This window comes from Hippocampus zosterae, chromosome 3, assembly GCF_025434085.1.
Source record: "Hippocampus zosterae strain Florida chromosome 3, ASM2543408v3, whole genome shotgun sequence".
Classification (NCBI taxonomy): domain Eukaryota; kingdom Metazoa; phylum Chordata; class Actinopteri; order Syngnathiformes; family Syngnathidae; genus Hippocampus; species Hippocampus zosterae.
Genome location: NC_067453.1, coordinates 29,534,909 through 29,547,008, shown reverse-complemented (window position 1 = coordinate 29,547,008; position 12,100 = coordinate 29,534,909). Strand labels below are relative to the sequence as shown.

The window sequence follows — 12,100 nt, the reverse complement described above, 5'->3', positions numbered from 1 at the left end:
TAATGCACGTTATGATTAAACAAGATTTATAAAGAAAGGAAGTTTTAAACCATTTAAAACGTGCATATAAAATCTAAATGTAATCCCTGCCTACACCTTACAAACTAAGGAGAGTGCTATTAAATGTATAAGTGTTAGAGTGCTAATTTGATAGCGTCTGCTGACATGGGTCTGTCTCAGTGACGGACTGAGGCTGCTGTTGTCTTCTTCTCTGTGAAAACAGTGCCCCTAGCGGATACTCAATGAATTTCACCGTCTTAAAAATATTCATTGTCTTTTATGCATTTTTTTTCATTTTAAAATTATCCTGCGGGCCTGATTTAACCTCGTGCGCGCACGTTTGTGTGTGTGTGTGTGTGTGTGTGTGTGTGATGAATGGAATTCCGCATCGGTGTGCAGTTGTAAAACAAGGCTGTGTGTTGAAAAAATAAATCTGAAACTGCATTTAAGGGTGGCTCAATACTGGCTCGCCATATACGGGCCGGAGTTGTAAATTGGTTTCTGGGCCAAATACTTCACAACTGGCCCTCATCTGGTTTGCCAGAGTCAAGCCAGTGCCTCCTTTGCCACTTCTGGGCCGTGTTCGGCCCGCATGCATTATGCCAGTGCCAGCTTCATGCCGAATCCGGGCCAGATGCCTTTGCCGACTGGGCAGTTTTTGATCCATTATTTTTTGGAATAAACCTGAAGTACACAGCTACTTGTGTAATGTTCATTGTTAAAGCATCGTTTTCAAACATTTACCCTTGAAACATTATACTTTTGAGTGTCATAATTCTTGATTCTGAATAAAAAAAAAAAAAACTAACTAAATTTAAAAAAAAACAGTTGACGAGAAATCCAAGTGTAAACAGTGCAACGTTTATTTGATTTCTTCTCCAAGAAAATTTCCGTGTCACGGGTGCACATTGGTGACTTTGGATCAATGTATTGAGAAAAAAACAATCTCACATTGCATTCAGCGACGGCCTCCGCGAAAAATGACCGAGATTTCATCCAACATGAAATGCATTCTTTCCTCACCGCATGTGAACAAAATTAAAGCTACGAAAAGACTTTCTTCGCTCGACTTCACGCCCTGGCACGCACGCGACTCAATTTACCATTCGTGAGACTTGTCAAGGAACATTGAGAGAAGCGTTTCGACGCACGCACGCATTTCTTGAGATATTTTTTGTGTCAGGCTGTTTGTAGAAATTAGCCAGGACACCCACTTCATTGTGCAGCATGTTTCCTATCATATTTTGTCACGTCACTTATCTTGCTTTTAAATGGGGGGTGGGGGGGGGGGAATAAAATGCTTATTTGACAATTAAGTCGTGCTTGTTCTATTGTCCAACAGTAAAAAGTACGAAGGAATATTTGGGCCACGGTGAGCCTTATCAAAATCATTGGGCAGTCATGCGCTATATGTAAAAAAAAAAAAAATTACAAGTGATAAGTCATATTCTCATTTTACAAGAGGAGAAAAAAGAAAAACACAAAAAGACCAAGTATATAAAAGACAGTAAAATAAAGACTGCATCTGAAAAGAAAAATTATACAAAATGTACTTTACAATTCTTTTTTTTTTACATTTATGCTAAATGGGTTAATTTGTAATTGCTATTGATGATCTGGGGCGTGATATATAGAACATTTGGAACAATTAAGTTCTAAATTTTGGTATGACTTTTTTTAATCCGATTTTTTTTGTGTACAATCCTAATACAGTCGAAAAAGGAAATACCGCAAAAACAAACCAAAGAAAAAACATTTGTTCTTTGTTTGTAATAAATGCAGCAAGAAAACAACAACAAAAAAGACGTACATTTGACTCAGTGAAATTGTGTTGTCCAATCAGTAACTTTGAATCTGTTTTCCACTTTGTACATTCACCAAAAAAAAAAAAAAAAAAAAAAAACCCCACACACACACACAAAACTTTTTTGTAACGTTTGCCGACAGGACATTCTGGAAATTCCGCAAGTAAAGATTATGAACTTTTTTTTTTTTTTAATTGTGCCACTTCTATTTTTTTGCACGTTATCTTGCGACTTTTTTGTTTCATTCATTCTGTCATCATCCATCATTGTTCGGAACAATTCGCTGCAAAACTTGGCTTTTCGTGTCAACAAAAAAACAACTTTTTTCCACGTGGCGTTTTTGATTGTTAAGAAAGCAGGTGAAATTTGCGCGCACACATACTTTACGATCAATGAGTCAAATATTTGCGTGTGAAATTGTTACTTTTGACGGGTTTTTGTCATCGTCAACCAGGAATGTGCATTTTTTTTTTGGGGGGGGGCAACTAACGACTTATCAACTTTATGAGTCCGACAAGTTATGTTTTTTTTTGTGTCATACGAATAATAGAACAAAACATTGTACACATTTTTTGTTCGGAAGGTTTGCCGCTAGTAAAGGTGAAATTTATTGGATTTTTTTTTTTAAATTCAAAACAAAAATTGAAGTTTTTTTTTTAACAAGTAAAAGTGGTCCTTTTGGGGGGGGTTGTTTCATCATAAACCGGTTTGATATTAGTGGCAAATTTTTGGGACTTTTAAGTGTCATCTGGATAATCAAACAAATGCAGGTAAAGCGTGTGGGGGTTTTTTGGGGGAGGGGGCGGAGTTAGCTGCTAGCAAAGCAAAGCAACTAAAAATAATGAATCAACGTAAACGTTACGATCGATTGTCATTTCAATTTCTTTGCCGGTAGGGTTATGCGACTATTAACCGGGAACGATCGTCAATTTTGCACCATCCGATTTGTCGCGTACTCCAAATACTCCTTCGTACGGTCAATAAGAAGAATAGACATGCGCTAAACCAAACAAGTTTCGTCATCGATGGACGCCGGCATCTCATCCCCGTCGCTCCTCGGCAGAAGGCACAAAAACGTCAAATCATTTGGATCAATCGATTTTTTTTTCATCTCTACATGACGCAAGATACATCCGGCGCGTTCTAATGCCCCCCGTGCCCCATCACAGCATCACGACATGTCTTGAATCCCTTTTGAGTCATTTCGCCGCTTTCACCCCCGACGCACCGTAAACGACAAAATGTGGAGAAAAGTGCCAATCTCTTAAGAAAATACGTGCGCTGTGAGGGTTACGTAACGGCGGACGAGACCGTTCGAAAGAGGGTCGATCGGAAAGCGAGTTGACCGTAAACTCTCTTTTGACGACGCCACGCGCCCTTCGTTGGTTTGAAAGGCGGGACGTCGAGTTTGAGCCGAAAGGAAAAAGAAAGTAAGAAAGAGAAAAGAACAAAAAAAAAAAAGGCAGAAGGTGAGCGTCGCCCCCCAACTCAGGCGATGGCTTTGGCCTCGGGTAAGAAGGCCTCCCAGTACTTGATCATCTGGACAGACGCACACAGACGGACGGAGGAAGACGTCACATGATTTCGCTAACTGCACTTTGACAACTCGACAAGGAAAGTTTCCGACGGCGGGTGGCAGGCAGGCATGCGGACGCTCTGTTCAGCGACAGTGAGTACGTTTTTTAATATATATATTTTTTTATCGTTGATTGAAAAAAAATATTAATAAATGGTGACTTTAATTTTCAAATTTGTTTTGTTGTTCTATTTTATTTAATTTTTTTTTTAATGGAGCAGAACTAGAGAGCGCAACAGGACAATTTATTCTTATTATGGTAATTCTCGTACCTGGAAAGCAAATTATTTGAAGTAGAGGTTTCAGAAAAAAAATAATCGGCGAGCAGAAAATGGCGACGGAAAGCTTCTCGTGCGTCCGACCGGCTCAAAGTGAGCCAGACCGAAGCCAAACGTCATTCCGACGGATCGAATTGAAACGTTCCAAAGCAAGCCGCCCTTCGAACGGTATCGGGGGGCCATGGTATCGGGAACACGTATCGAATCCGTTACCGTAGAGCCGCACAGGCCGACTTTGAACTGAACGCACCTGCTGCTGAGACTTGAGCAGATTCTCCAGATAGTTGATGATCTGCCTTTTGAAGTTCCTGGCTTTTTCTTTCTGTGAAGAGAAAACGAGGGTTGGTTGGGGTGGGGGTGGGGGGCGATCAGGAACACGTGGCTTCACTTGGCCAGGAGTCAAAAAGGTGCGCACCTCAAATCGCAGCACTTCCCTGCGCACGGTGGCCGACACTCGGTCAAAGTCTCGCTCAAACTGCGTCACTTTGGCCTCCCACTGGCAAAAGCACAACGGAGACGCGTTGAAGCGGCGCGGCCGGGGCGATTTCCCCCCCCCGCCGTTTACCTCGGCGATCTCCTCTTTGGCCAGCTGCAGCTTGTCGGGCTTGTTGGCCCACTGGAGCTTGGCCTCGGCCTCGCGCTTCTTCTGCAGCGTGCTCTGCGCGTCCTGCCAGCGCTGCCACGACTTCATGCGATGGTCGAACGAGCCCTGCGCAGGCAACGGGGTTCGGGGGGGGGAGCGTGCGAGGAACAAGTGAGGGACGGCGCGCTTGGGCGTGAAAGGCGGCTGGAGTCAACGAGGACATACCCTGACGGCACCGAGCAGTCGGATGAAATCGGCGATGAGCTCGGCGAAGCCGAAAGTGTCGTTGGCCGCCTGCTGCTGGTGCAGCTGCTCCATCTTGTCCTCCACCTCGGCCAACTGCGAGAGGGCCCGGGACAGCGCCGTGTTGTCCTCGGCGCTGCCGAGCATGGCGGCGCTCTTGGCGAAGCTCGCCGTGTTCGTGGAAAGCTCTGGCAAAGGCAGGTGAGGGGCGGGGGGGACGTGGTTAGAGCAGGTTTGGGGGTGGGGGGGGGGGGTGTTGGCATTTTTTGTGAGTTAGTTTTTTAAATGATTTTTTTTCCCAATTGGTTTTAAGTAGTTATAAGTTATGTTGTTCATTTTAATTTTTGGAATTATTTTTTGGTTTACGTATTTTTTCCACATATCGGCTGCTTGTCGAGTTCTACGATATCATGTGCAAAGTAAACTACAATACTTAGCTACAATTCTCAAAGGACTCCGACTTTCCTTCTTCTGTACGGATGCGCACGGAATATGAAAATCAATACGTTTAAAAAGAACACTCTAAGCTTTGGCATCATATCAACTGAAAAAGATGAAAATGAAGTAATTACGCGCGTTTGCTTTTTTTTTTTTTTTTTTTTTTTTTAGCTTTTTGGGGCGGTGATCCAGAATCTGCCCTCGTTTTTCATACAAATAAAAATGTGCAATAATATTTATGAATGAAAGGTTGGTTCAGTAACAGATGGAATTTTTTTTCTGAAACATCATAAATTACAGCGCATGGAAAAAAAGCGCATTGAGCCTTTTTTTTGGGGGTCAAACTTAAAAGCGAACTCAAAAACCTGATGCGTTAAAATTTTTTTTTAAAGAATTCACCGAGCGTCACAACGGCATCCCTGATTAAAATTTGCTGTTGACCGTCGTTAGTTTTCGGTACTTCTATCGACGAGAAAATGTGGTTTCAGTTTGTTTTTATCTGTTAATTTTGGCCAACTCGAATGACTCTAAACATTCAACAACGTGCGTCAGAAAAGTACCAGGACCGGCGTCACAACCGATCGATTTCAAACTCAGACTACAAGCTGTAGCGTAAATTCTTTCCGTTCGGGGTCTTCTCTGCCACCCTAGAAAATGGCGGTCGGTCGGAAGCGCTTTCCTCGGGTTGCTTACCTTTCCTGTGAAGGACCAGCGACTCCACCAGCGCGTGGAGCTTCCTGAACTGTTGGTCCGCAGACTCCACCTCCTGCAGCTTTTCCTCAAACCACTGCGGCAGAAAAGAAAAATCAGTTGGTGGCGTTAAGCCAACGGGGCAGCGCGCGTGCTAACTCACCGCGTCCGACTCGTTCATCTTGATGGTCATTTTGCTGACGGCGTCGGTCGCCTTGTTGATCATTTTCAGGAAGCCGGCGCCGCTCAGGGCCTGCGTGCTCACCGCGCGGGGCAACTAAACACATACAAAATGGGAAGGCGCTTGTAAGCGGGAGAAAACCCTCACGGCACCCAAGTTGGGGGAGGGGGGGGGGAGTTGCTTCGGATGAAGCATTTTGATTGGACGACTCGGTTGAAGGGGAGGAGCTCCGTCCGATGAGGCGGAATGGTAAAAGTGAAGTCTTACCTCGTCTCTCTCCAGGAACTCTCGCACGTCGGGGTCTTGGAGAAGCGAGGGGTGAGTGACCACCCTCTGAAGGTACCTGTTCAAACCAGGAGGTCAACATTTGCCCACCAAAAGGCGCTTTTGGAACATTCATTCATTCATCTTCCGAGCCGCTTGATCCTCACTAGGATCGCGGGGGGTGCTGGAGCCTATCCCAGCTGTCTCCGGGCAGTAGGCGGGGGACACCCTGAACCGGTTGCCAGCCAATCGCAGGGCACACAGAGACGAACAACCATTCGCGCTCACACTCACACCTAGGGACAATTTGGAGTGTTCAATCAGCCTGCCACGCATGTTTTTTGGAATGTGGGAGGAAACCGGAGCACCCGGAGAAAACCCACGCAGGCCCGGGAAGAACATGCAAACTCCACACAGGGAGGCCGGAGCTGGAATCGAACCCGGTACCTCTGCACTGTGAAGCTTTTGGAACATTGAAGCGAAAATCATCATACGACAGAACACACGACATAAAAAAAAAATTAAAAAGGACAATTATACAATTTTTGCATACGCTCGACATTATAAGCACGACACGTCGATGCGGAGTACAAAAGTCGCTTCTTCAACTAGTCTAATAATCGATTTACTTGAAAAACATTTTTTTTAACCATTTATGTTCAGCGAATTGAGGTAAGTAGTTTGTTAATATTTGGTGAAATCCACAGCGCTTTAAAAAAAATAAATAAAGTTTTTTCTTTATTTTATATTCAATTGATCACAAAGACACCAGTGAAGTAACTTTGTCGAGTTCCGACGACACCGTTCGAGCGCACACCGAGTGGAGATAAAAGTCGATGCACATCGTTTCTTTCTTGAAAAAAATGAATTCAAACTAAACTCGAACGAAAAAATCTCCAAGCATCAAAATCGTCATGCGGGGGGAAATTGTGCTTGGAAAGGCCGCTGGAGCACTCACCTCTCCAGGGCGCCTCTCCTCCTCTCGACAAAGTCCGCCGACGACGAGTCCTCTTTCCCCACCTTCATCTTGGTCATACCTGCGGGACGACGAACGCGGCGCGTCAGATGAGCGCCCGGCGGCGGCGGCGGCGGCGAGGTTGGCGGGAGGCCGGCGCCTACCGAGGATGCTCTTCTCGGGCGGCGGGGGCACGATGAAGCCGTTGGGGCCGTGCTTCTCCGAGAGCTTCTCGTACAGGCCCAAGAAGTCGCTGAAGCGTCGGCGCACCGTGAACGTCTTGTTGCGGAACATGCCGAGTGTGGTCTGAAACCATTTTTTTTGTTTTTTTTTTTAACGTAGCGTAATTAAAACCCTTTCGTCATGTTGATTGTTTATAAAACAAAACAGTTGCTTTACCCGAGTGGACACTTTGTAGGCCATGTAGGCGGTCATGCCGTCCCCTGCGCAGCAAATCAAGGAGCGATATTCATCATACGGGGGGGGGGGAGTGGATTTCGGGGAGAATGCGGACTTGGGACAGAAATCTCACCTATTTTTTCTGGGTCGGTAATGGAGACGGTGATGTCAAATTTGTCTTCCAGCTCCGACGACTCCTCTTCTTCCAGCTCCAATGAACGAGGAGGACAAAGCAGATTGGCACGGATGATTTTTTAAAATCTTTTTTTACTGTTACCGCGATACCTTGACTTACAAGCGCCCCCCCCCCCCCCCAATGTACAAGTTGGTCCTAGCTGCTGCTGCTTTTTGTTGTCGTTTTTTTTTTTTTTGGGTCGCAAGCCTAATTTGAAGTAGAGCAAGCTTTGGAAACATCACCAACTGAGTGAAGAATGAAAAAAAAAAGGGGGCCGGGGGGTTTGGGGCACATCCTTTCAATGGTAAAAATGTATTTGGAGTACAGTGGCAGCTCTACTTACAAAACCAATATGTTCTCGGAGAAATTTCTTAACTCGAAACTTTTGTAAGTAGAGACGCGTTTTCCATGTGAATGCCCTAATCCATCCCAAGCCCCCCCCCCAAAAAAAATTCAGACATAAATGTTTTCTAAAATACTCATCAATTAGCCCTATTTTGCAGACGATATATTAATATTTCTGGGGAAACCATCTACCTCTTTCCCCGAATTGCTTTCTAACGATCAGGGAGTACGGAGGATTTTCGGGATACAACTTAGAAGCGGCAGTCACTCACTTCCTCCAGCGCAGCCGTCGCTTGCTTGGCGGCTGGAGCCGACGTGGAAGGTTTGCTGCCGGCGGCGGCGGTGCCGGTGGCGGGAGTGGCCCCCGCCTTCTTCCTTTCGCTTTGCGGACTGTCTAGGGAGAGCTCCACTGTGGCTTCTGCCGGAAGAGGCGATGCAAATACTTGAAGTCACCTTTTTCTGAAGACAGCCAAGGAAAACTCGGCGACTCACCTGCAAAGATATCAGCGCCGACTTCTCCGTGGACTCCGTTTGTCCTTTGAGCGGAGTGGCCGGGGGCGAGGGCTTCTTCGGCGAAGATGTCGGCGCGGTTCAGCTGCGGCGGGGGAGCTCCGCCCACTTTGCCGCCGTGACGGCTCGCCGATTTGTCTGCCGGGGGCTCGTCCCGCAGCTCGCCGCCGGCGGGCTTCTTCTTGGCGCCAAGCGGTTCGCCGAACAGATCCTCGTCGGGCTCGCCGAAGAGGCTCTTCTGAGGCGGCTTGGCGGTTTTGATCAGTGGCGGGTCGGCGAACAAGTCGCCGCCTTGGTCTTCAAACAGGTCGGCGCCGGCGCTTTGCTTCGGGGCCGCAGCTGGCGGAGGATCGTCAAAGAGGTCGGCCAGAGGGTCGACTATTTTACTCGGCTGGCGCGGGGCGAGATCTGCCGAGGAACCGATATCTAAAAGCAGAGCGGTTTCTTTGACTTCCTCTTTTGCGTCGCCGACCTCATCGGGCCCACTTTCTCCCGCGCTCTCAACCGCCACGTCCCGGGTCGGCGCTTCAGTTTCGTTTCCCAGTATGTCAACAAACTCATCCCGGAGTTGGTTTTCACTTGCTCCCTTTCCACCTCCGGATTCGACGGAGGCGGTCGGAGTCATCCAGTTGCCCGCCAGATCGTCAAAGTCGTCGGAGGGCTCGCTGGGCGTTTTGGACTCGGACCCGCTGCTGATGGGGTCGCTCATGGCGTCGCTGGGAGGCGACATCAAATTGTCGCTGGGCGTTTTGGATCCCAAGCCGCTACTGATGGGTTCACTCGACAGGTCTGCCGTGGCGTCGCTGGGCGGAGTCACCAAATCGTCACTGTGCTGACTGACCGTCGCCGCCGTCTCACTCAGGGAGGAGTTGCTCTGGAAGCAAAGAGGAAAGCAGCTCCAAGTGCTCAGAATGTGCAGCGGACATATATTAGTGCATTTGATTTATTCACTGGTAAATCTTTCATAAACTGGAATTGTGATTTTTTTTTTAAGATGCAAATTCGGGCTAAATGGTTTTGATGAAGCCATTTGAGACCCCCCCCCAAAAATAGCAATAGCACTTTGTGATTTTTTTTTCCTCAAACGTCCTCTTCCCCATGTGTTTAACAAACACAAGCGATATATTAATTGATTCATATTACAGGAAATAAGATCTGATTCATTATACATAAATGTTTTGATCTTATAGATTAAGCTAACGCTAGCATAAATGCAAATGAACCACGAATACGAAAGACAGACGTTTCATCTGCTAAATAGAATTATCAACTAACTCAAACCCGCTCAACATTTCCAGTGAAATCTTTTCAGCATGACAAATTTATACCGCAAAAGTGTGCCATAAACTCAAGTCGGTCAGTCACATTCCAACAAGAACGTAAACGAATCCGTGGCTTTATCGCTTCAACTTTTCAAGTGTCATGAAGAAAAAAAACTTCTGAGGGAAACACGTGAATTGCACTTCTGAGGCATATCTAGAGATTAACTAAATACATAAAACGCGTATAAGTATCTCAAAAGAAAACCTACAGACCAAGCGAAATTTCGCTTTTTTTTTCAAGCCTTCGCCGGTGGCGAGCTTCAGATGCAATCAATGATGTGTTGTACCGCTACTGCCCTGCAGGTGGCAGCAATGCTAAATAAAAGGGGGGTTCTAACTGCCACACAAGTAAAGAAGAAAACATTTGTAGTCTTCAATGACGCGGAACCTGTTCCAGACGGCGGCTTCATTTCCATATTGATCAAATTTCCTGTTGCGCTAAAATTTTGTGGTTCAAGTGACACAATTTTGATTTGTTCCTCTCGAGTGGCACAAATGCGCTTTGTGTCATGATGGCATCAAGAGAAATAAAAATGTTGGATATCTCCACATCAGAACGAGAGGCTTCTTTGTTCAAATCTCGAACGCCGCTGCTCCACTTCAAACAGAAGCTTGCCGGCAGCATCACAAATCTCTCCCGAGACATTCCTCCACTTGCCCCTTCCCGCCTGTACTTTCTTAAGATGAGAAAAGATAAGAACATCCTTTCTTTGTCTCACAATGGTGGAATTTGCCAATTTAGAGAAATACCCTTCTTCACCTCACTTCCACTGCTTGTTACTTTTGAACAGGTTGTCCCAGGTACTTGAAGTCCTGCACCCGCTCCACCTCCGCACCTTGCAACAGCGCCAACCTCGGCCTTTCTCTTTCACGTCGCAGCTTTCCTCTATTTGGCTCACCGCTTTGTATGAGCCTTCTCCAAATGTTCCTGTTAAAGATTTTCTATTTATCTGTTTTTTTCACTTTCAAATGAGATTCAAATGCGTTTCCATCTGGCTCTTGTTGATCCTCATTTTAGGGCGTCACTGAAGACAACCACCTCACAGCCATCGTAAGATAATAATAAGATATCCTTTATTAGTCCCACACTGGGGAAATTTACAGCCTCCAGCAGCAAGAATCATCATCATTTCCGTAATACCAAGCTTCATTTCATTCTACTTTCTTGAGTGGTGCTTCTTCTAATCCGTTCGTTATGGCTTCACTTCTTTATGGAGTTTAACTTTAAATGAAACTTTGATTGGTCATGTGATAGCCTGAACATATCATGGGCTCTCCAAGAAGAAAAAAAAAGCAAGCTGGCAGATTTGCTGTGTGTTCTGCGTAAAGCTGCTGAGTTGGCCTTTTCCCAAATTGCTTTTTTTTCCCTTTTGAACTTTGACAGAGGCGAAAACATCCGGGTTCTAACCACGTGATCGCCACCCGCTCACATGACAAGAGGTTGCCCTCCCTGTGCACGGGGCACTTTTTCATCTCCATTCAAATTAAAATCACAGCCATTTATTCGGAACATAACTTATGTAGTCGAATCACAAAGCGAACGTCGACAAAAATATCACCTCCTCCCCTCATTAAAAAAAGAACTTATAACGCACAAGGTTTAATAGTTAAATCTGCTCGCAGTGGCGCAAAGATCACAGGCAATTACAAGCCTATGTTAGTTTTGGTGACGGAATAATCACATTGCACTCGTGTGAAAGTAAAGCTCGAGTAACATTAAACAACATTTGTCACTTTTATGCAACCATGTGGATGGGAGTGAAAACTTTTGCACTAAAAAGTGGCGACGAACATAAATATATATATATTTGTTTCCACTAGCGCATTGCTATGGCTAATTGACAGTGAGAGTTAGCAGAGTATGGAGACGGAAGAAGCGGTCGCGGGGAAAGTTGGAACCGTACCACACTCACGAAGAGGTCGTCTCCGTCGTCTTCATCGCTGCCTCGGCCCGCGGGGTCTCCGGCGTCGGGGAACGGAGGAGGACTGCGCTCCGAGCTGGTCGCCATCTTCAATTCGCTAATTTACAAACTTCACACCCGAGCTGAGAGACGAGACACGACAGACGTCGGGGAACGTGTGTGCTTTTCGGCGGATAAGCTTTACTCCTCCGCTGCCCATGCGAGCACACGCAACGCGGCTGTGGAAAGTGACGCCTGGGGGACGGTGGAAGTGCTCCAAAGTGTCAGAGAAGTAGGTAGTGGAGTGAGGGCGGAGGAGGAGGGGAGACGGGGGCGCGACGTCAATGAACCGCCGCTGTCACTTTTCACTTCCTGGTTAGCCTAGCGAGCTAGCACGCCCGCATCGACAACTACCTCACTTCCTCGTTATGATAC

At 46.3% G+C, this 12,100-nt stretch overlaps 1 protein-coding gene across 1 annotated transcript; it reads right to left on the bottom strand.

Moving 5' to 3' along the window:
• Positions 1-839: 839 nt before the first annotated feature.
• On the bottom strand, positions 840-12,074 carry LOC127598011 (sorting nexin-1-like). The gene is made up of 15 exons (XM_052061474.1): positions 11,669-12,074; positions 8,425-9,316; positions 8,205-8,350; positions 7,546-7,621; positions 7,413-7,456; positions 7,178-7,319; positions 7,017-7,095; positions 6,062-6,137; positions 5,777-5,890; positions 5,617-5,710; positions 4,468-4,673; positions 4,225-4,368; positions 4,075-4,155; positions 3,910-3,981; positions 840-3,344 (listed from the first exon to the last, which is right to left on the bottom strand). Exons 1-15 carry the CDS (start codon positions 11,771-11,773, stop codon positions 3,294-3,296), a joined length of 2,322 nt encoding a protein of 773 aa, XP_051917434.1. The 5' UTR covers positions 11,774-12,074; the 3' UTR covers positions 840-3,293.
• Positions 12,075-12,100: the final 26 nt, after the last annotated feature.